At 46.3% G+C, this 24436-nt stretch overlaps 1 protein-coding gene across 2 annotated transcripts in view; it reads left to right on the forward strand.

Moving 5' to 3' along the window:
- RHOBTB3 (Rho related BTB domain containing 3) overlaps positions 1 to 23215 on the forward strand; it is a 79061-nt gene extending 55846 nt beyond the window's left edge. For both annotated transcript variants that reach the window (XM_075541297.1, XM_075541296.1), the window contains exons 9-12: positions 1668 to 1841; positions 4203 to 4369; positions 11653 to 11749; positions 20156 to 23215. In XM_075541297.1, the coding sequence (XP_075397412.1) occupies positions 1668 to 1841; positions 4203 to 4369; positions 11653 to 11749; positions 20156 to 20271 (554 nt within the window). In that variant the 3' untranslated portion in view covers positions 20272 to 23215. The remainder of the gene's footprint in view (positions 1 to 1667; positions 1842 to 4202; positions 4370 to 11652; positions 11750 to 20155) is intronic.
- Positions 23216 to 24436: the final 1221 nt, after the last annotated feature.

The following is a 24436-nucleotide window of genomic DNA, read 5'->3' on the forward strand; positions in this document are numbered from 1 at the left end:
CACAGTGTGGACTCGTGGTTTCCTGAGGCGGTCCCAGTGGCTAGCACCCTGCCCTCCTGTCTCCTGCTTTGGAGCCATCCTGGGGAACTTACCAAGCTGTAACTAGCGTGTCCGAGGCAGCCAGCCACCGGCGAGCAAAGGGCCCATAGGCGCAATTGTACAGCGGTCCTATGTGAAGTGCATAGTACATCGTAGAGGCTAGGAAAGACAGGAGAGAGAATAAACCAAGGGCTCAATGCATCTTATGGCAGCATGCCTGCCTCAGCTCCTCTGGAGGGTCCACATGGAACTGGGAGAGGGAGAGGGAGAGGGAGAGGGAGAGAGAGAGAGAGAGAGAGAGAGAGAGAGAGAGAGAGAGAGAGAGCCTTTATTATGTTGGGACATGTATAGGGAGCCGTAGACGTTCACATTCAGTAGTTCCATATGTCACCAGGTGGGTGCATTCTACGTTAAGGTCCCTGAGCTCATAGGCAAGGAAACGGAATACCTACATTGGGGGAGGTGCCAGGGGGCTGGGTGACATGGCAGGAGGAGACAGCAAAAGGATGTCTGCTTCCATAGGGAGAAAAATCAGCTGTGTGCTCATTTTAGGGCAGCACAGCTGTTAAGGGAAGAATCTGTGGGAAGATTTAAAGCAGGATAATGTACTTGGACTTGACCTCTAAGTTACCAAAGTGGAGGCTTTGCTACAGTGGAATACCAGTCTTCCAGATCCCCTCTGTCATCAGTTAGGGATATAGTCCTTGTCTTATTCCCTCAGTGTTAGTGTCCCACACAGAGCCTCAGTTTAACGAGCTTCAGTGAACAGGATAGGCCGAGGGGCCGTTTACATTCAAAATAGCTCTAGCTCTCTCAGAAGCTGATACGGTTTGTGTGGGAGAGAGAGGTCCCCTAGGGAGGCAGCATGGGTACTGTGGTCCTGTCCTTCCAAATTTTCCCTAAGTTCTGAAATGCTCTTCATGACTCCGCAAGATTCAAGAGAACCCTCTTGTCCTTCCTGCTGTGACCGATGGACCACTTCTGTCTAGAGTAGTTTGCATTTTAGTTTTCTGTTACTAAGAAGAGGAAGCCTGGCAAGAACTCTGCTCTGAGCATGACCAAGAAGGGTGAGGGTGTTTCCTGGGAAGGCACATGGGCTGGCGGGGTGGTATTATTTTAAGCCAGTTGGAAAGGGAAAATGTTTCACTATAAAAACATGAAGCACAAATATGTTACCCGAGTCCCTCTATTTTCAGGAAATACCAACTCAGTAACCAATAGTTGTAAAGTGTTGGTGTCAACATCAACTTTTGAACTCTCCTTTTTCCTTTAAAAACCAAAACGTTAGCATTTCCTTCCAAGTTGGGTTTGGTCTCACTTATCTATAATTTAGTCTTGTTTTGTCCATAGAGCTCTGGGTGGTGTAGTAGTTACGTATTGGGCTGTGATCCACATGGTCGGCAGTTTGAAACCACCAGCAGCTCCATAGGAGAAAGATTGGACTCTCTACTCCCATAAACAGTTACCGTCTCAGAAACCCACGGGGGTTGCTGTGAGTCAGCGTTGACTCGATGGCAGAGAGTTTGAGAGAGTTTTTCTGCCTAAGGAGAGGGAAACTGGCTAGAAGAAGCACACTAAGTATCATACTTAGCTGCTGGTTACCACTGTTTCTCTTTTGGCTCTTGCAGGTGCAACGGTGCCAGCCCACAGGGCCATCCTGGTGGCCCGTTGTGAAGTGATGGCAGCCATGTTTAATGGTAATTACATGGAAGCAAAGAGTGTGTTGATTCCAGTGTACGGTGTTTCCAAAGAGACGTTCCTCTCATTTTTAGAGTACCTGTACACCGACTCTTGTTGCCCAGGTGAGAAAGTATAAGTTGTATCTCGGAATTCATTCTTTTCTTTTCACTTGTTTTGTTTAATTGTTTTTCTGCCAAATCGGCTACGTTTTATCACAATTGGGACCGTGGGCTGTGCCGAGCAGTGTGTGGTGGGATTGGCACAGCAGTGAATCTTCAGTCAGCTCATGGAGGCGAGCAGGCAGAGAGTCCCTGTGGGCTTTCTGACGAGCATCATCGCAGTGACGTGATGGCCATTGTAGGTACCCCATAGGTTGTAGGCTGCTTTTGGTAACAAATAATGAGCCCAACCCTACAGGTTAGATCAAAGGGCTCTCTTCCAAGAGGGAGGTGGAAGTAGGGGGGTGATGCATGCTTTTATGGAGCTGATACTGGGATTTTTAAGACTTGGAGTATCCTGAGACATTCACCCACTCCCGTGCCTCTCTCCAGACTCCCCTGTCCCCGTGTCCCAGAAGGTATAGGATATTTTTCAACAGCCTACCTCAGTGTGGCTTATTCTACAATGTTTTCTGGGGCCAGATGTTATTCTCCTTGTATTACTGATATAAAGTAACCCTCCTTGGTACCGACAAAGTTGAGCACATCTGGTCAATCAAAAGCAAACTCACTGCAATCAGGTTGATAACAGCAACCCTATAGGGCCGATTCGAAGTGCCCCTGTGAGTTGGGATGAGCCCTTTATGGGAGTAAAGAGTTCTATCTTTTTCCTTAGGAGCAGCTGGGGGTTTCAAACTATTGACCTTGGGGGTTGTAGTCCAATGTGTAATAGCTATGCCACCAGGGCTAGAGGTACCTGGAAGACTGCAGAATCCTTTCTGTAGGCCTGGAGCCTTGGGAGGCAGTCACGGAAGCCCTCCCTCTGTTTCCAGTCTTCACCCTTCCACCTGTGCCAGGAGCCTGGTGGTATATTGGTTATGAGTTTGGCTGTGATCCTCAAGGCTGGCAATTCGAAGCTACCTGCCACTCTATGGGGGAAAGACGGGCTTTCTCCTCCTGTACAGTTGCAGTCTCAGAACTCACAGGGGCAAGTGAGGGAGTTTCTTCCTCCTTTGGCCACCAGATGGCTCCCACTACAAACACAATTAGAACACCACTCAGCCCCAAGAGATAGACCTTGATTACAGAACCTGCCAAGCTCCTCAGCACATGTAGAAAACACTCATTTGAGACCATATCTCTCTTCGGGTTCACAGTTTTACGTTGAGATTTGAACTCTCCCTACATTTGGTAGTGAAGTCTCTTGTCTTCATCAAATCATGAGTCACCTGGTGAACGTTTTCAGAACTTACTAAACAAGACATTTGTATTTCAATAGAGTCATTTCTGGGCTTACCCCTAGTCATATAGTATTTTGGAGTTGATTACAATCATGAACTGTCAAGGATGTAAACTAAGATACCATATTTACTTTTTAAAAATTGAGGGGGAAAAACAAAGCAAACTCCCTGTGCTCAGGTTGCGTCTCACACATAGCATCACTACAGGAAAGAGTAGAGCGGTCCCTGTGGCTGGTGGCTTTGCACTGTTTGCCTTGCAGTCAGCAGCCAACTTACAGCCCACTACAATAACCCCACCAGGGCTCCTTATGAAAAACGAAGTTATTGGTTTCTATTGAAATTAAGGCTTACTGCTTAGAAAGAAATGATTTCCATACTGGACATTGTGTACGTTGAAGTTAAATTTGACCAGATTTGAATTCATAGGGAAACTTGGCTTCTTAATCATCTTCTCCCTAGAGACATTGAAGATAATTTTCCATTTTGCTTTCCAATTAGGTAAAAATGCTCAGAAAAGCAAAAGTAATCACAGGACAAAGCACGCTTGAAAAATTGATTCAAAGGTGTTGGGAGTGGGTGGTGGGTGGGATGTGAGTGAAAATAAGAATTCAGCAGTGAGGTTGCAGCCCAGAGCCTATGCAGTAAGAGAACCACAGAGAGCAGGCTCATCCATCCAGTGCTAGTGTTCCAGGTTCAGTAGCTACAGAAGAATGTATGGCGTTTCTGGCTTGCTAAGAAATAGGAGTTACATTAAAAATCAGATTTCTAAGGAAGTGTCAAAAACACAAATCTGGGCACTCAAGCCAGAAGAAGCATCAAAGGGTTTGAGTTTAGCTAACAAGAAGGTTTAGTCAGCAGCCCTGGAACTGATTATTAAGGGCGATTGTAGAATTCCCCTATCTCAAGAGTTGAAAATAGAAAAAGATTAACTTCTCGGTGTAAAGGTTTACATTGCTTTTTCTGCAAATAGAGTCATGGCGTAAGAATGCTGATTCCTTCAGGACTTCTCCTCCATTTGATGGTATGGCCAGCATTTCTTTAAGGTTGTAAAACGACTTAGTGCCTATGTTCTTTCTCTTTCCAGTCGGCATTTTCCAGGCCATGTGTCTCCTGATCTGTGCTGAGATGTACCAAGTGTCCAGACTGCAGCACATCTGTGAGCTGTTCATAATCACACAGCTCCAGAGCATGCCGAGCCGAGAACTGGCCTCCACGAGCCTGGATATAGTGGACCTGCTCAAGAAAGCCAAGGTAACCGCTCTGGAGTCTGTGGTGGCGTTTAATCTTGTAAAACAGAAAGAAACACACACACACACACACACACACAAACGACTCTTGTTAAAGTTTTTGTTTTTGAAGTAGTAAAGCAGGGGCTCCAAAAAAGTTGGCAGGAAAATGGATTCAAAGATCATGACTTTTTTTTCCCCCATGAACTATTTGGCGCCTCTTCTTGTATTATGACTGTGGTGTTGATTTTGGGGGGGTAAGAATTAATAACAATTTACTCTCAAGGAGTTGGCGATTGAAAAAGTCTCAAAAGTCCAAGTCTCACAAGAGGCTAATCTGCTCCACGTAGTCCCCACTTGTCCCTTGAGCATATCCCCCACTGTGCAGGGTTCTGTGAATTGCTCTGGTGCCCCACAGAACGCATGAACATTTGAGGAAATGTCTTACGTGGTGGTAGGTGCGGTTGAACCCAAAGTCTGAAGGTCAGGCAGGGTTCAGCCAGATGCTGAGTCCAGAGGACACACGCCACTCCTGGCTCCTGCAGCTGATGAGCTTACACCCTCTGCTTCTCCATGGACTCATATGCAGCAGGATGGCATTTCAGGGACTCTTGCTCCCAATTATTCACAAGTAGATTCTTTCAGTATCTTCCTCCGCCTTCTAACCAAACCCATGCAGAGACAGACTGGTGGATGGGAGTTAACCTGGTGCAATCAAATTTCACTCAAATGTAATCACCGTGTCTCCATCCCTGGACTGTCTCTTATTTACACACATATGACCCGAGGATTCTGGCAAGATCTTTCCAGTAGGCATTGACCCCCTGCTAATCTTAAGCAGCCAGCTTTCCCCAGGCCACTCCATGAACCGGTTTCTTTCTCTTCTCAGCTGTAGTCTAGGATTCCTTACACCCATTGGAAGTACTAGTAACGAAGATAACCATCCAACCAATGTGGTCCGATTCACACCCTCTACTGAGGTCAGAACTAATCTCATCCGAGCTCTGTTCATTAGCAGCTCATGCCCTCCAAAATGGGTCTGTAGGCACAGGCATATGCTGTCCAGAATGCACAACATGTCGCATAAGGGAGCAGGGCCTCAGGGTCCTATTAATTAAATATAACTCGCTGATCTTGGTTAGGAACTTTGGCCTAAATCATGCTTCCGTGGCCTCACCGTAATTTCTATGGCCAGCTAACTTAGTCTTAGGGCTTTTGTGCATTCCTTTTTTAAGGAGGTAGAATTGTGGGTGTGAATCTTTTTCCAACTAGATCGTGACCCTTAAGGAGGTTTGGCGGCTTAGTGAGCTATTAGTGGGCTATGCATTGAGTGCCTAACCGCAAGGTCAGCAGTTTGAATCCAGCAGCTGCTCAGCGAGAGGAAAGTGAGGCTGCCTTGGAGACCCTGTCCTGTCGGGTTGCTGTGCATCAAAACGCACTCGACGGCAGTGAGTTTGTTTCTTTCGGCTCTCACTTCGGACCCTTAGCAGGTTATTTGAATATGGGGCGGTCCTAAAACGAGCACACGGGTGGTTCCAGACAGGGTAACGGGAGCCTGGTCCATTCCTACTAGGAAGCACTAGGTGTCTTCAGGTCATTGTCACTCACAGTGGCCCAGCCTGTGCACAGCTGAACGAAACCCTGCCCGGGCTGCTCCGTCCTCACAATTGCTAGGTTTGCGCCCACTGCTGTAGCCACTGCATCAAGCCTCGGATTGCAATCTTTCCTGACAGGAAGACCTTATCTCACATGCTTTGGACAAGCTACGAGGAGGGATTAATAGAGATGTTTAGTCTCAACTTAGTCATATACTCCTTCAGTCTTGATTTACTTTCAGAAATAAGTGTTGAGTCACAGGTGGGGAGGAACGCGTGGTGGCCTGCATGCATGTTTTCAAAGCTTCCTGTGGTGGTATGTCTTACTGTATCGGGAAAATGTTTGAAGTCGAGAATCACGGTGGTCCACCGTGTGACCTCTGAGCATCTTCTAAGTTCACGGGCCCTTTCCCTTTTCAACATTGTACTGCCACTCACTCGGGGCCATCGACGGCCCTTATACAGTTCAGCTAATCCAGCGTAATCACAGTCACAACGGTTCCAAAACTTGAGTCTGACGAAGAACTGGACCTCGTCTGGAAACAAGCGAGGCCAACTCTCTGGAAATGTACTTTGTGAGGCCACACGCACCGCCATCAATTCAACGCTGACTTATAGCTGCCCTATAGGACAGGGAAGAACTGCCCCTGCGGGTGTCCCAGACACCAGCTCTTCACGTGGAACCGACTCTGTGCTGTAATAGAAAGCCGCCTCTGCTCCTGTGGAGCGCTTAGTGGTTTCAATCTGCTGACTTGCTGTGAGCAGTCCGACAGGTAGCCCCGGGGCCCTTCCTCACAGGTGTGGGCCTCGGAAAGAAAGGCCCAGCTCCTTCCTTCTGGCCGCTTACATTTCTGAAAGGGTCAGTGTTCTGAGCAGGCCCGTGCTCTCCCCGCTCGTTCTCCCATTGTGTCCACTCCCCTCAGGCCGTCGGAGGGCTCGCTGTGGATGGATGTCCTGCCTGGGCAGTGCACAGAGCCCTGTAGACAGTGGCTCTCAACCTTCCCAATGCCGCAGACCTTTTCCTACAGTTCCTCATGTTGTAGTGACCCCCCAACCATAACATTATTTTCGTTGCTACTTCATCACTGTCATTTTGAATCGGGCGACCCCTGTGAAAGGGTCATTTGACCCCCAAAGGGGTCTGAACCCACAAGTTGAGAACTGCTGCTCTAGGCCTTTTTCATAGAAATATATTTGATCCATCAATACAAATGATAAGGAACTTTTTAAAAAATCTCTTCTTTAAAATATTGATATAGTAAATATCTGTACCCCCAAATTTGTGACTTTAAACATGTTTAAGGGTACAATTCTGTGATATTCACCCAGAAGTCCTGGTGGCAGAATAGTTACAGTCCCAGCTGTGACCCCAAAGGTTGGTGGTCCAATGCCACCAGTCACCCCCCCACCCCACTCCCAGGAGAAAGATGGGACGGTTGACTTTCAAAAGGCTTCCTGCTCAGAAATGGTGTGAGGCAGGTCTCCTCTGCCCGGTAGGGCCACTGCATGTCTGAATCAACTGGACACAGTGGGTTTGGTGTTTGTTTTCTGACTATATTCACCACAATTGCATAACCAGCGCCACAACCTGTTTCTGAACGTTGCCCGACTCTTCGTGAGTGTTCTAGCATTTTTGTAACCTCGATTTTAATGTTTTAGTATCATACTATTACACCAAACTGTGTTAGGCTGGAGGGACAAATCCAATGAGACTCATCTATGTATAAGAAAGAACTTTATATTAAGAAGCAATTGTACTTCAAGAAGGCAGTCTAACTCAAGGCCCTAAGTCCAATACAAGCCAGGGCCTCTTCAGACTCACGGAGCTGATGCTGATAGGTGAAGCAGGAAACAGGCAAATCACAGTCCAGTGAGTGCAGTCACGTGGACCCAAATATGGTAGGGCACTGACCATTCTCAGGCCCCAGTGGCCCCCGTGGACTGCTCCTGGAGGCAGGCACATGGTCCCAGTGATGTCCCAGCGAGGGGAAGCTGATCCAAGCCATGGTATTTATTCTCCATTGCCTCACATGCATATGAAAGTCGGCTATTGAATTAAGAAGACCAAAGAAGAATTATTGTACTGGGGCGTATTGAAAGTACCACAGACTGCTAACAGGACAAATCGATCTGTCTTGGAAGAAGTAAGGCCAGATGTTCCTTAGAAGTAAGGATGGCAAGACTTTGTCTGACATATTTTGGGCATGTCATTGGGAGAGACCAGCCCCTGGAGAAAGACATCACGTTTGGCAAAGCGGAGGGCCAGTGGACAAGAGGCAGGCCCTCAAGGAGCTGGGTTGACACTGTGACAGTGACCGTGGGCTCAAGGCAAGGAGCAGTTGTGAGGAGGCCCCAGCAGTGCCTGGCCCTGCTGTGCCCAGGGTCTCGATGGGGCACAGTGGACTCCTTGGTACCTCACAACACCAACAATATTCCATCTCTTACCAAGAGCCCACAGTTCCAATAGCTTAAATCTTGGTTAAAATTATAATGCATTTTAGCTATGCTTTTGTAGTCAGTTGCTCGTTACCATGATCTCCCTCCTCTTCCAAAATTGCAGCCCTTTGTCTCCTGACCTTCTTGGGGAGGGCATCTGCTCTGGAGTAATCATCTCATAGTGCTGCGGGCTTCCCCTGCATTTGCTAGACTCCATGAAGGCCACAAACGTTCATCTGCAATAATATAAGAGGGAAAAGATGTGAAATGTCAGGTGGGATTAGATGAGCTGTGGAGCCCCTTCCAAAAGGAAAATTCTGATTTCATAAGTAATAAATCTGAAGTCAGAAAATATGGCCGTGGTGATAGAAACAAAGCTGGAGATTACGTGATAACATTTTGGGAGTCCAGGGATGCCTTCATTGAAAATGCCTTTTTACAACCACACAGAAGGCAACTGTTCCCGGGACCCCTCCACATGGAAGGCACAAAATGCCCATCGATGACCTCTCTGGGGAAAGACCATGGAGAAGCTCAGTCTCAGCAGCTAAACCAGACCAGCGACTGTGAAACAGACCACCCAATGCTCACCTGTAAGTTCAGATTGAAGATAAAGAAAATTAAAACAAGCCTATGAGAGCCAAAATACATCCGCGAGTCTGCCCCACCTGCATGTCACGGACCTCTGAAGAACAGGTCTGATGCGGTGAACACCGATAGCAGAAGAACTGATGGCTGTGGGAGAGACCTCAAGAACATTACACATGGAGAAAAGTAGGTCAATCAAAAGACAGGAAAGAAAGAAAAGATCTGCGTGGATATCAGAAGAGACTCTGAAACTTGCTCTTAATCTTGGCGTAGCTAAAGCAAATGGAAGAAAGGATGTGGTCAAAGAGCTGAATCGAAGATTTCAACGGGAAACCCAAGAAGACAAAGTCAAATACAATGAAATGTGCAAAGACCTAGAGTTCGAAAACTAAAAAGGAAGAAGACACTTAGCATATCTTAAACCAAAACACCCGAAGCAAAAAGTCAAGCCTTGAGTGGCACTATTGACGGATTTTATGGGCAAAATGTTGAATGAGGCAGGAAGCATCCGAAGATGGAAAGAATATACAGAGTCTCTGCACAGAGTAAAACTATGAACCTTCAACCATTTCAAGCGGTAGCACATGACAAGAAGCACTGGCCCAGGTGCTCAAGCGGGGGTGGGGGGGTGGGGGTGGGGGGCCGTGGACACATCGCCGCAGCCACGGGCGGAAAGACAAGAGCCACCGCGAGGCTGGCACAAGGCTGGAAGAGGCTTTGTTCTGTTGTGTATAGGACCGCCGTGAGTCAGCGCCAAACAAGTTGTGAAAATGTCAGTTTTCTTATAAAAAGATTCCCATATTATAACTTTTGATTTTAAAGAACAACTTTTTAATTTTGTTGATTTGAAATTACAGATGTCTCCTAACTTTTGCATTATTTATTTAGAGTGCCCTCCACAGAGCTGGGCTCGCGTATGGAAATGTTCTGCCAGCAAGCTGGTGTGGCTGGGCGGAGAGGCACAGGTGACTGCATGGCCACCAAGGGAGTGATGTCACAGCCATGTGGCGCTGAGTACCCCTCCTACTAGCAGCTGTTGGCACTCCAGCCGAGGACACATACAGCAGTCACCCCTCCGCTGTCTGGCAATACTCCGCGTTAGGAGAACCTGTTCAGCTAGAACTCTCTTACAGAAATGTTTACACATTGAAATCCACATTCTTAGGGCAATGCTATTTTCTCTTCAAAAATATTTTTCAGTTTGCTCCTTGGAGGACCTGGTTTGGATCTGACCAAGAATATATACCATGGTTAGCCGCCATTTCACCACTGCCACACAATGGGCTGTGAAGGCCATGCCTTCGAGTAAATTTAAATGTCAGTTCTGTCCCAGGGGGAAAAACCACTTTTGAAGCCTCTTCAAATTTAAAAACCTAAGTGTTCATGACATTGAAAGATCATTTTGCAAAACAGGGAAACAAAACCAAATTACCTTTGCCAGAGAGCTCTGAGGAGCCTCACAGATCCAGAGGTGGGTGCGTTTGGGGCATATTTGAATAGGAAACACTTACAAAACTGTAGGTTCTGGGGTCTTGGCTGCCCCCCTCTGCAGGGATCAGTCTTCTTTGTCAGAGTAGCTGGAAGTGACAGGATTTGGGCTAACCTAGGGTTCCTGGAACAATTATGCAACACAGGTATCGGTGCCATAAATGAGGGGCTTGGGGGCATTTTCTGAGACTTGGCTGACCACCAAAGTCACATGTTTCCTGGCACGTTAGATCTCTAGACACTTGTAGCCCAGCTTCTGAGGCCAGCAAAGCTCAGAAACAGTTTCTGAAATACGGTTACAGGAGTAATAATGGATTAGATGTGTATTCTACTGGTGGATGGTGTAAACCAGCAAAATCAAACAGCTTGTCATAAACACAAAACTATCATAAATTAAAATGCTTAGTAATCTTAAGATTAAGGGGAGAAGAATGATTTTGATGCACACAAATGAAACAACCCCCGCCCAAAAAAAACTAAAGGCATGTCCGTGCTTAGTGTTAGTTTAGCCTCATTAGCAGTTGCTCTCACAGAAGCTTAGCTACAGCTTGTTGTCTTTCTACGTGAGAACTGTTCCTATCTCAGTCGGAGTTGCAGTGGAAGTTTTTACAGATGGATCCTACGACTCTGCTGTGGTCCTCAGAGGCACAAAGCAGTCTCTGAGGACAGGAAGAAACCTGGGCTAGACTTTACTTAAAAGTCATGATAAGAGTCTTAATTTTTAGAATATTTCCCCTCGTTCCTCAAGAACTTCGAAGTGAGCCAGTAGGACAGGGTAGAACTGCCCCTGTGGGTTTCAGAGACTGTAGCTCCTTACAGGAGTAGAAAACCTTGTCTTTACAGGAGTAGAAAGCAGCTGGTGGTCTTGAACTGCGGACCTTTCAGCTCACAGCCCAAGTCATAACCACTACTCCACCACGGTTTCTCATCTGCATGAAGAAGGGGGCTATTCCAGCATCCGTAGCTTGTGATCTACTTCAGTGTTTGGCTCACAGGGAGGTGGAAGGTCTTTTGGTTTCGTCATTGAATGCCGTTATGTTGTTGTTGTTTGTTAGTAATGCCCCCTTGACCTCGGGCACGGCTGCAGCGCACGGGCACTTTGCACGAGGCGATGGCCTCCCAACTCCACGCAGACTAGCCCATGTGTTCCGCATTGCTGACGGCTACGTACAAAACTGTTTCGCTCTCCGTTTCCCCACAGTTCCACCACTCGGATTGCCTTTCGACCTGGCTGCTTCATTTCATTGCCACCAACTACCTCATCTTCAGTCAAAAGCCGGAGTTTCAGGATCTTTCAGGTAGATTGCTGATTTTCACTGTGAAAAGAAAATGTGTTCTGTTTTTGTTCTTAGGTTTGAGACGTAATTAGTTGGAATGTTAAAATGTGTAAGAGTCGTCACTGCTGTGTAATTCTTTTCAATCGGGCGGCGAAGTGAGGATGGTCTGCTTTGCAGGTACTTGTGTTACCTTCGCAGCTAGACTTGGATTGTGCAAGGCATCTTCTAACGATCGCCTGACAGTGCTCACCCACTGCCCCCACGGAAAAGCAGACAATCGGGGGGAGAAGTGCATTCTCAGCCTGCCTTTGTTGGTAGGAAATAAGATGACGGTTTTAAGCACTTAAGTGAGAAGCAGCACTTAAACAGGTCGGCTTTTAAAAACGTCTTGTGAAAGAATTATAACCATTGCTTATTATTTATAACATATCATTTGTATATCTTATTTATAATTATCATAGCATTCTGTTCTATTGAATTATAGAGTCGATCATAATGCTTTGGAATTTAAAAAAAGCAGTGTTTTTTTGGTGAAAAATTTTTAAAAACTTACTCAGCCAAATGGATCTGTAAATGTGATTTTTAAGTGAAATTACAAAGGCCAAAGCCAAACAAAGGGTGACCTTCCAAGTACTATAGAAGAAGAAAGAAATTGAAAATGAGTCACCAGATTAGACTATCGGTTTAAAATAGCTTGGAATGTTCGTGCTGTTACCACGAACAGCACCAAGGAATGTTAGAACTGAAAAGGCAGGGACCCGAAACACCACTCAGTCAAGTAGTTTTCAAATGCTGAACAGGCCGTAGCTGCTCATTGTGCCCTTCCGGGAACCAAAGGGGCACACTAGCCCTTGTGACAGCCTTGTTCAGCCGTTCAGAGTAGGGCCACTGGCGCCTCTGGAGCCTCTTTGTAGCAAGCTCAATTACGAATCCGGGAGATTCACATAATCAAAGCCAAACAGCAAAACCAGTTGCCGCAGAGTTGTTGGCCAACTCGTGGTGGCCTCATTGGGTCACAGAACCGAGTTCCAAAGGGCTTGCAGGGGTCAGTGTTCTGTATGCAAACCCCCAGACTTTTCTTCCAAGGTACGTCTGGGTGGACTCAAACCCACAGTCTTTCAGAGAGTAGCTGAGCACTTGACTGTACCAAGCCCCAATTACATGCCAGAGAAAACCAACCTGTTCACACAGATGAGCGGGGCTTCTGTTTGCTGTCAGTGAGGTTTGGGTGATTGGGCCCTGAGTCCGCACTGCGCCCCAGTGGTCCCATCCCCGTACACAACCGAAGAAAACACCGCCTGGTCCAGATCCCGCCTCACGGCTGCAGTTATATATGAATCTGTTGTTGCCCCCGTGGTGTTAAACCACTCACCGAAGGCCTTGCTCTTTGTCTGTAGTAGGGCTAGTTTATAGCCATCCGTCTGAAGTCAAGTAACAGACAGGGCTAACATAGCGTTGCTCTCATCATGCCATCGTAGATCGCCTTCATTTGCAAAAGCAGAATGAGGTTATTTTCCACTTACTCTCTTATAAAGGGTACCTTAGTGGTACAGGGTTTAAAGCACTCGGCTACCAACCAAAAGGTCAGTGGTTCAAAGCCACCAGCAACGGTCTGGAAGAAGGATATGGACATCTTCTTCCATCTCGTGTTACAGCCATGGAAACCAGGGTGACCATTTACTGTCCTATCGGCCACATCCACTGGGCCAACTTGATGGTGGTGGGTCTTTATCTTGAATAGTTGCATGTCAAGAAGATCCGAAAAGAGGATGACATGGCATTTGACTGTATGGCTCCTAACAAACTATGGATAATCTTGAGAAAAATGGGTATTCCAGGACACTTCATTGTGCTTATAGGGAGCTTGTACAGGGATCAAGAGGCAGTTGTGTGCACAGAACAAGAGAATACTCTATGGTTTAAACTCAGGAAAGATGTGTTGTATCCTCTCACCATACTCGTTCAGTCTGTATGCTGAGCAAATAATCAGAGAAGCTGGCTTATATGAAGAAGAAGGTGGTGTCAGGATTGGAGAAAGGCTTATTAACCCCTGTGATGTTCAGATGACACAACCATGCTTGCTTCAAGTGAGGAGGACTCGAAGCACTTGCTGATGAAGATTCAGGGTTTCAGCCTCACGTATGAGTTATAGTTCATGTAAGAAGACCCAGATCCTCACAACTGGACCAACAGGTAACATCAGGATAAACGGAGGCACGATTGAACTTGTCTTACTTGGGTGCACAGTCCGTGCTCACGGAGGCAGCGTCCAGAGATCAAAAGGTGGGTTGCATTAGGTAAACCTGCGGCACGAGCCATCTTCACAGCGTTGAAACACAAAGATGTTCCTTTTAGGACGAAGGTGCACCTGACTCCATCCATGGCCTCCTAAATTGCCTCCTATGCACGGGAAAGTTGGGCATTTATCAAGGAAGACAAAAGGGAACCAATACATTTGAACTGTGGGGCTGGAGAAGAATATTGAAAGGACAACCCAATCTGTCTTTGAAGACGTACAGCCAACCATGGCGAGACTTTGCCCCCCATACTTTGGCAGCGTGCTCAGGGAAACCAGTCCCCGGAGAAGACATCATGTGTGGTAGCAGAAATGAAGGCGGCCCCCAAGGGGACAAACTGACACAGCGGCTGCAGGAATGGGCTCCAGCATAGGAACAATTGTCAGGATGGTGCAGGACCGGGCAGCGTCTCATTTGATCAGCCCTGATTCTGTGGTACTTAACCCCAACATAGACGGATGATACTGTGAAGGAAGATTTTCCACAAATTTTTTAAAAGGTGCCTGATTGACTTGCATGGTATTATATTAGACTATTGCCTGCAACGTCCAAACCTGACATAGTCAAAGAAAAGGCAGGTCTACGGGCCTTAGTTTGAGACAGCAGGGCAAGGCTCTGAGACTGTGTCTTAGGTTGCTTTGAAGGGAATTGAAAGGGCATCGTGAGTTCTGGGTCAGCGGTGATTGCGCAGGACCAGGAGCCCACTGGGAGGCCCCTTTTGGGGCAGAAAAGAACATTTCTTCCAGGATAAGAGAGAATTCGATAGTGTGCATCAGAGATCACAAGCTAGCAGTCCTAGGGATCAGTGCAGCCTGCTTAGGGTTTTCTTGTGTGGGGAAAGTTGCACATTGAATAAGGAAAAATGTGGAGGAGTCAATGCATATGAATTATGACGTTGGCGAAGAAGATTGAAAGTACCGTGGACTGCTAGGGGAACAAAGAAAATCTACCTTGGAAGAAGTACGCTCACAGAAGAACAAACAAATCTCTCTTGGAGGAAGCACCATCACGATTGAGGACGGGAGCCTCCGCCCCTGTGCTTTGAACATGTTGTCATGAGAGACTAGTCACTGACCCTCAAGGAGATGGATCGGTACAGGGGCCGCCACAGCAGGCTCTGACATAAGTAACAACTGGGAGGCTGGCACAGGACCAGCGAGTGTTTCGTTATGGTGTACATGGGACTTCGTGAGTTGCATCCAACTCAGCAGCACCTAACAACCACAGGCGCGTTTTGTTTTGTTTTGTGGGTAGATTTTTTTATTTAGTCATCACACAGTATTTTTTATTTAGTGTCAATGACAGAAAATTGTGACATGTCCCCAATTCTAAGGCTTCCGCTCTCTGGCTTCATTTGAATAGCTAAGAGATCTGGGAACTCCAGCCCACCTCCCTGTGGCAGCAGTCACCTGGAGACAAGCATCGGCTGTGTATTCAAGGCTCCCTGCTCTCTGTCCATCAGAGTCCCTCTGCTCCTGCGGTTTCATGCCTGGCTCACACGTGTGAGAAATGTGTCATCCTGAACCCTGCTGGCATTTGAGTTGGTGACCTTTTAATGCTGTGAGAGACACTTCAGGGTCCCTTGTTGTGGGCACACATGAAAAAGGACCTCTGTCAGCTCTCTGTTTAAAGATGTGAATTGAGCAATAAGGGTCTTTTGCCCCGTGGGGCTCAGTTCTGGTGTTTTCATTTGTCTGTGCTGTTAGTCGTTTGCTTGGCCCTGACTGAACAGATTAATATCCTCTTTCATACCCCTCTGCGCTTCAGAAGTTTTACATTTGTATTGTTGGGAAGGTTCTGTTTATTAAAGTGATTTCTCTGGAGATTTGTGCAGAGGTAAAGGGATATGAGCCGCAGATGAGAGGTTTGTTCATATTTAGTCTTGTCAACTCCCCCAGCTATTGGAGATTTTATTAAAGTTCCCAAATGCTTTTCTCAAGCATCAGATATTACCTCTAGAAATACATTGTGTTGAGATAGGGAACTGGTGGGGCAGGGGCCGATGCTCACATACACAGAGTAATTCATGATCTCATAACCAATTCCTTATTTTTTAAACTTTAGGAATCCTCTCAGAAAAATGTATTCAGATTTTTTCCCATTATATTATTTTGTAATACCATGTCTCTATCTTTTTTATTACACTTTGAAAGTCTACAGAACACTGTTTTCTATTGAAGAATGTATGTCTATAATTTGAATACTTTATATACATTTTATTTCCTGCCCTGATTATAGCCCCCTTAATGTAACAGCCCTCTGCCTACTTACTCTCCGAGTATTCCCTCTTAGCAGTCTTCTTTGGGCCCCTTCCTGTCTTTTGGACTTTGGGGCAATTACTCCCTTTGGGCCTCATATGCATATACTTAGGTGTGTCATCATTCACTGTATGGTGTTGTTAGGTGCTGACGGGTCAGTTCTACCTCAGCGTGACCCTGTGTACAACAGAACCAAACACCCCCCCGGGCCCGCGCCAGCCCCACAATTGTCTTGATGGGCGAGCCCAGTGCGGCAACCACAGTGTCCATCCATCATGCCAAGGGGATTCCTCTCTGCAATGCCCTTCTACTTTACCAAGCGTGAGATCCTTCTCCAGGGCATGGTCTCTCTTGACCCCAGGCCCAAAGTATGTGAGAGGAAGCCTGGCCATCTTCCTCTGGGGAGTCTTGCCCATGTTTCCTTCAAGAGAGATTTGTTTGTGCTCTTGGTAGTCCCCGGTACTTTCCTTTGTAGGCCTGTCTATGGTTTGACCGAAAATTGATCTCCAAATAGTGGGTTCAGTTCAGCCTGGTGGTGTGTCCAAGGCCACAGTCTTAGGTATATACCTGTCTCTCTCAGATCAACCAATCTGGTATTTTGTTTGATTTGGATTTTTCCCCACGTTTTCCCCCTCTCCTTTTGTTGTTGGACCTTCTATTGTGAATCTGACCAGAGACATCGGTAATGGGAATCAGGCACCACCGACTTCTCCTGGTCTCGGGCTGCGGGCCACATGGTCCACCAGTCCTTTGAATGAATTGTTTTCCCGAGTCTTTCCTTGTCGCCCCTGTCCTCTGCTCCAGACGGAGAGGCCAGCTTTACATCAGCGGTGCAGTGCAGAGTTTTAAGATTGCAGTCACTACTCACAGCAGCGGACTGTCGAGCCTTGTCTTTGTGAGCTCACTTGTGCCAGTAGAACTAGATGTCCCCCGAGACTGTGGTCTGAACTCCGCAAGCCCAGTGATTGAGTCGATCAAGATGTGAGGGTTAGGCTAAGACTTTCTCAGAATGCCGCCCCCTGTAGGCAGTATTATATCTTTGGATATATTTACAGCGCATACAGATACATACGTAGAAACGTCCCCTGCCAGACGCATAAAGATGTGTGGTTGAACCCCCATTCATATTCCTGCATCTCTTGAGCTTACATGTTGTCCTCGTAAGGAAGTTGAGAGGCGCCAGAGACCAAATCAGTCGAATTTGAGCAAACAGGCTGGGGAGAAAGACCCAGCCTGGGCGAAGTCCCACGGTCCACAGTGTCTGGGCCGGAGGAGTCCCACTGCAGGCTACAGGGGTGATGCTTATATATGGACAGGTGTGTCCGGGTTTCTGGAATGTAAGGTGTCTTCCTGGTTCCGGGCATATTCGTGCCGGGTGCAGAGCGGTGGGCAAGAACAAAGCGGGCACTGAGCCAAACGGGCCATGAATAAACGGACCGTGAGTAAAAGAAGGAGAAAAACGTGCAAAGCTGCTGAGAGGTTACATAGCCAGCTGTGGTCAGCTCCACAGGTGGGGTGGGGTGGGGGTGAGATTCAAGGCCACTTGCTGCTAGTTGTTTCAGCCAGCTCTGGTCAGCTCCCCTCAGGTGGGGGAGATTCAAGGTCACTTGGTGCTAGAAGCCGGCCTGCCATTGATCTGGCCATACAGTCGTATGGTCATATTTTTAATTAGCCTTTATTTCCATGGACCCCTTAAGAGAACTTGTTTTTCTCTGGGCCCTGGGTTGACTGCTCTCCCCACCATTCTGATGTCATTTCCCACCTCTCTCCCTGCCCCTTGCTGTGTTCCAGCCACCCTGCCCTGCTTACCGTCCATCCGACTTGCCAAGCCTATTCCCGCCTCTGCCCACAATGTTCTTTCCCCACATCTCAGCAAGGCCCCTGCTTCACTTCATTGGGATCCCTTTTTCCAAGCAGCCTTCCCTGACCGCCTGACCTGCGTGGCCACCCCTTCTCTGCGGGCTTTCTGGGCTTCGTTTTGGGTAGAGCACTGCTTGCCCCCCGATATTGCCTCTTTAAGTGTTAGTTTATCCGTTCATTGTCTGGCCCTACCACTGCTGAATAAGCTTCCTACAGGAGAGGGACTTTGTTGTTCTGCATTGCTGCATTGCTGAGAGGCCTGGGGACGTGGTTGTTCAGATGCGCCACTGAAGACCTATCGTTGGACCCACCAGCCACATTTTGTGGAGGGTGTGTCAGTCTCCTTTGCTGAGAGCTCTACTCTTGGGAACTCTGGGGGCACGTTGACTTTGCCCTCCATGCTTGCTATGAGCTGGAAGCGACTCAATGGGCAGTAGATTTAGAGATTTGCTGTTTTCTTTTTTTCAGTTTACTTTAGCTTAATAATATATTGTTGTTGTGAGGTGCTATTAAGTCAATTCGGACTCATGGGAGCCCCATGTGACAGAGTAGAACTGTCCCCATGGACTTTTTTTCTCCTCCTTCTAAGATTCTCTAGAAACAGACTATAGGTGTTTCTCCTGGGGAATTGTTAGGTGGGTTTGAACCACCACCTTTGTGTTAACTCCTGAAAGTTGAACCATGGCTCCTCCACACTCGTTCATGGCCATGTAGTTGATGCTAGGTGCAAGATAGCATTCTTGGAGATGAAAGACATGAGAGCAAAAGTCAAACAAATAGTAAGATTAAAGATTTAAAAGATAAAGTTAAAGTCTCCCAGGTGAAGACAATTTTTAATAATTGGAAGCTCAATCCAGGTGTTGCAGTAGCTAACTGATAGAAGTCCATGGAGAGGGGAGGGGAACCCATGAGGAAGAATGATCCAAGAAGCAAAACAAGGAGTTATTCGACTGCTTAACAATCAGAGGGAACTGGTGGAAAGGACTCTCTGAGTTTTCAGCTCTGGGCGTGTTTAAGGCATATCTTTGGGAATAGTCAGAACACCGAGTTTAAGTGTAGAACATCGGATAGTTTTTAGGATTTCAAAGCAAACCAAACAATGGTGCAGGTCACATCCGTGACTAGGAGTTTGAAAGGCAGTGGAGTTCTGTCTTCTACATTCTGAGGGAAGTTTTCAGCCTATAATTATGCACCACACCAAGTGATCCATCATACATCATTATCAATCATCAGTAGCCTAAATGATCACAAGTCCTGCCTCAAAATACTTCGTATGTACCCCTCCCTCATGACAGGTGGTTCTGTTCCCAAACAGAGGGAGGGGCCTGGCATCAGGTGGGAGGAGCAGGCCCAGGAAGCAGGGAGGGTGGGGCTGTGGCCACAGAAGACCTTGGGAGCAGGCAAGGCAGGAATGGATACTTAATCTGATGCTGTGACTTGGTGGATTCTAGAAAGGAAACCAATCAGAACATCAAGTTAACCACCAAGACAAACACATGAGAAAACACGTCCTTTGTCATCTTCAGAGGAAAAAAGAAACACAAAAATGTTTCATTAAAAAAAGAGAGCTGTCAAGTACTTCGTTAAGCCATGGACAAAGTGTATCTAATTATCACGCGAGTACAAGGTCCATCCTGGTTATTGCTGTAACCAGACCTGCATGATAATGGTCTTGGAAGATTTGATGGCTGGGTGAGGAATGGCTAATGACAGAACTTGACCCCCACTATTGCGGAGAGCAGCAGTGAATCTCTGAGAGTTCTAGTTTCGAGAGATGGAGAAATTAGCAGGCAAAGCCCAGAAGCGGCAGTGAGCGTTGAACGTGGTTGTGTCTGGGGAGCGGGCGCCGCGCGCCGCAATGGGCATTGACTGGCAGGGGGTCTTGCTGGTTTGCGTTTGAGTCTTTGCAGTGCTTGGTTTTCAAAAAACAGGTGTGTGTATTACTTGGCTCTAAATGTGAAACAATTCAAATAAAACGTGCTCAACTAACACTCTCTTTCTAAACGTTTCAGTGGAAGAACGCAGTTTTGTTGAAAAGCACAGATGGCCTTCAAATGTGTACCTGAAGCAGCTTGCGGAGTACCGGAAGTACATCCACTCCCGGAAGTGCCGCTGCTTAGTCATGTAAGCGGGGCCTCTGCAGACTTGCCCGTCCTTTTCCAGTTATGAGGATGGAGAAGGGGAGAAGACTGGGTCCCAGGTAAAACTGCTGTGACACATAGCAACATGGGTGTTTAAAAAAAAGAAATCACCATTCGGCTTCATGTGACCGTTCGTCCTCTGTGAACACACTAGCAGGGCCTTAAAGGGGAACGAGAGACACAGTAGGCTAAGGCTTTAAGCCGGTGCAGAAAGCTGTGCTAAGCTACCTTTTCCCTTTAATAGACCCTCTTGCTTCAGTGACTTTAGGCTGCCTAGTTAGAAAAAGTTTAAATGAAAACAAATTTAAAAGCCCCACTTAGGATTAATACAGAAATTATATCATGTCTAAGTGCTCTATTAAAATAAGGGGCATTGAAAGATCCAGTATGGCTATTTGTATAGTGACAACTCTAGGGGAAAATGACCAGTCTAACTGGAGATTTTGGGAATCGAAATTTACCTGTGATTCTGGCAATGAAATGCCATTTTGTTCCAAATCAGTGACTGAGCCATCATGACAAAAATAGCAAGTCATTTTTCATATGGATAAGGCAACTGAGGCACCTTGTCTCCCCAGGGACTCAGGTTAGGCAGCTGGGTGGTCACAGGGGCTCTATGCCCATCAGGGCTTCGAGTTTGGTTCAGTGCTCGGCTGCCACCGTTGTGAAACTCTGATTGATCTTGAACAAGGAGCCTGCAGGCTCGCTGTGCAGTGGGCCACCCAAATTCCGTATATATCCTGGGAAGAAGGGGCATGTTTTTGTGCTCAAACATCATTCCCTCTGGAAACAGAAGAGGTTGCTGCTATCCCAGGGCAGGGATGCAGGCGGGAGGGAAGGGAATGTAGTCGGCCTCCTTCCTCGGGAAATCTCGGCAACCACGGCTTCCACTGAGGAGTGAGAAACACATTAACTTCTGCTTAGCTTTAAAATAGTCACAGGTCTGGCTCTAGATCCTTTTGTAAGACCCGGATATTATGAGAGTGATAGACCAGTGTGGCCTTTATACACATTCAAAACAAAACTCGTTTAAAGAAAAGAAAAAAAAGACGTTGTTTGGAGAACTTGCTCTGTAGCCTCAGGCTTTCTTGTTTCGGTGTACTTACAATTAGAACGTCGGCGGCTTGATGCATTGGGATTCTTTCTAAGGACTCTGCACTTCATGTTGAAGAGTAGCACAAATCTTGTCCTTTAAACCTAGTGAGTTCAAAAAAAACCCATCTATATAAATCAAAGGAACCCTAGAGACACTGGCACTGTTGGGTAAGTGTACCGCTGACTACCAGGTCGGCAGTTCAAACCCACCATCCACTCCACAGGGATAGTTAAGGCTGTCGACGCCTGTAAAGGTTTATAGCCTGAGAAACCCTAACGAGGTTTGCTGTGAGTTGAAATAGACTTTGTGGCAGTGGGTATATATATGAGTTAAAGACTTTTGGTACCTGTAGAGAAAATGGTACTAGAATAGGGGACAGAATCTTAGTTTCTCTGGATCAGACGTCTATACAAATATATCAGAAGTTCACAAGCCTACAGGTGGAAAACCAGATTGCTATTTGTTAGTGTCATTCCATCTGAAATCCAGTATTGAAATGTATTTTCCTTTTAACTTCCAGTGATGTTAGAATGCCCACACTTGTTCCAGCTGTTCAAAGGTTTAGTTAGTTCTGTACTGTAGTTTTAGGGTCACGGGAAGTCGGCCCTTGGGTAGGTAGCTACACTTGCAGAGAAAACAGAAAAAAACCCTCCCTTCCAGTATATACTCATAAACCTGACTTTAATTGGACCGTGTCCATGAAGACTAATGGAACACACTATATATGTTTGAAAAATTGTTTAATCAACTATTTACAAATCCCACTTGACAAGATTAGTATTGTAAAGAATAGATAACTGTATTCAAATTTCTAGAAATGTATTCCCATTTAAGAACTTTTAAAACAATTTATAGCCTTTCATCATAAGCATCTTCTTCTCAATGAATTATGATATTTAAAATTCTAAGTAGAAACTTTTAATGTAGCCTGTGGGGAAATGTAACTTCTAAAGCAAACCGGTTTCTTGAAAATGCTATTTAAAGTTTAAATAGACTGTGGGCAGTTCTTTAGGTTGCTTGGCCCCAATGGAAGCTGCCTTTGGAAGCAGCATGTAGATCTATCACTTTTGTTCCTGCTTTGTTTTGCTGTACTGAAAGCTTGTCACCACTTTATGTGACAATCACCCACCCACATGGTGACAGCTGTCCTGATCCAGTCAAAACAGCAATCAAATTCGCGTTTAAAGGCCTTTGGAGGTAGGCGCCGAGTTTCCACCATTTAAAATAACAAGCACAATTTAAAAACTCTATTGGAGAAATCAGTGCTTTTCTTGAGTTTTTGTTTGAATTGAAGGATTATTTGTAGAAGGATATGTGCTTTGGGCTGATCTCTTGCTTCAATATTACCAAATCTATGAATTAGAATAGAAACAATGTTAGAAATAAGGTCTTTCTCTCGTGCGCTCTCCTTTTTTTTTCTGAGCCAGGTTTTTTGCCTCATTTAACTTTCTGTACACTTTTGAGTACTATGCCTCATATTATGGGAGGCTAGACTTGTACTCGGGAAGTTTCAGTGACATTCATGAAATCCACCTGGGTCGAAGCCAGCATGGTGTCTTTGGACTTAGTAGTAGAAGACTGGAGAATTGGATAAATTTTAAAACAGCTAACTAACCTTTTCACCTGTTTGAAAATAACACTACACCGAGGTAACTAGAAAAAAAAAATGTCTTCAAAGAATTCTTTATTTTATTTAAAGCATCTGTTTAATTCAACCTTTAATAATTTTGCAAAGAAGGGTATGTGTATATTTTAATATAGCCTGACATGAATTTATATGTTTTTAGCTTTAGTATTTAATATTTTGTAACAAAATAAACCTTTTTTTAAACAACTTTACAAGGGTGTGCTGTGGTCATTTTTGCCTTGGATATTGAAATACTGAAATAACGTGAAACACACACCACCTTGCACAATCATGCTTCACACGAAGGACGTTCCTTGTTGTGTGTAAAATATTTGGAATGTGAGTGCGGCGAAGTGAAGAAACTTGAAATAAATTGGTGTGCGGGCATGTCAAAAACGATGGTTACGTTCTGTTCCAATTCATATTTCACGGATTTTGTTTATTCCACCCAAAATATGTCCCTGTACTCAGTGGGTGGTTCCAGGCCAGTTCCCTCAGGGAGACACTGGTCTCAGCAGAGAGGTCGGTACAACAGGTTGTAGAGACCTCTTTGGAATAGCTAAGGGGCAAACTTGGTAGAGTTTCTCAATGGACTCAGGGTGAAGACAGGCTTATCATGAAGTTTCCGAAGATGGGAGAGCGCCCAGGTGAGGCAACGGGTTCGGCAAGTGAACGTGTGCTTCTTCTTGACGGTGACTGTGCAGCTGCTCCGGCTCTGAGGGCAGCCAGGGCTTTTCCTGTGAACGTTTTATTGGGAAGCCTTCTCCCAGCTACCCGAGAGCCCTGATCTGGCCCCTTTGATTTGTTTTCATTCCCCAAACTCAATAATATTGAACAGGAACACATGGGAATCTCTCTGTTTGGCATCAAATGCCATCAAGCCCCGCTCTGGCTCCTGTATAAGAGCTCGAAACACTGCCCGGCCCAGCACTGGCCTCGCAGTTGGTATTTTGAGCCTAGTGTTGCAAGCCATCCCTTGGAAGGTCTTCCTCTGTTCCCTGTCCTCTACTTCACCCTTCGTGATGTCCCATTCCAGTTTGGGTTTCTCCGGATAAGCATGTCCAAAGTGTGTGACACCAGGACTCACTCTGCTCACTTTATGCTTGGTACACTTAGCATTCCTAGTATACTTCCTCCAGCACAGGTCCGTCTGCTCTGGCCGTCCACGGCGCGGTTACAGCTATTCACCAAAGCCATCTCTTGCACTCTGACCTCCTGATTCATCGGTTAGCTTTCACATGCCTGCAAGGTGACCCACCATACCCTGGCTTGGGTCAGGCACACCCTTGTCCTCAAAATGACATCTTTGTTTCTGTGAGCACTTTACAGAAATCTCATGTAGCAGATTTGCCCAAGGCCGTTGTCATTGGGATCCTTGACTGCGCTGCCATGAGGGTTGATCGTGGATCCAAGTGAGATGAAGTACTTG

Source organism: Tenrec ecaudatus, chromosome 2 (genome assembly GCF_050624435.1).
Source record: "Tenrec ecaudatus isolate mTenEca1 chromosome 2, mTenEca1.hap1, whole genome shotgun sequence".
Taxonomy (NCBI): Eukaryota; Metazoa; Chordata; class Mammalia; order Afrosoricida; family Tenrecidae; genus Tenrec; species Tenrec ecaudatus.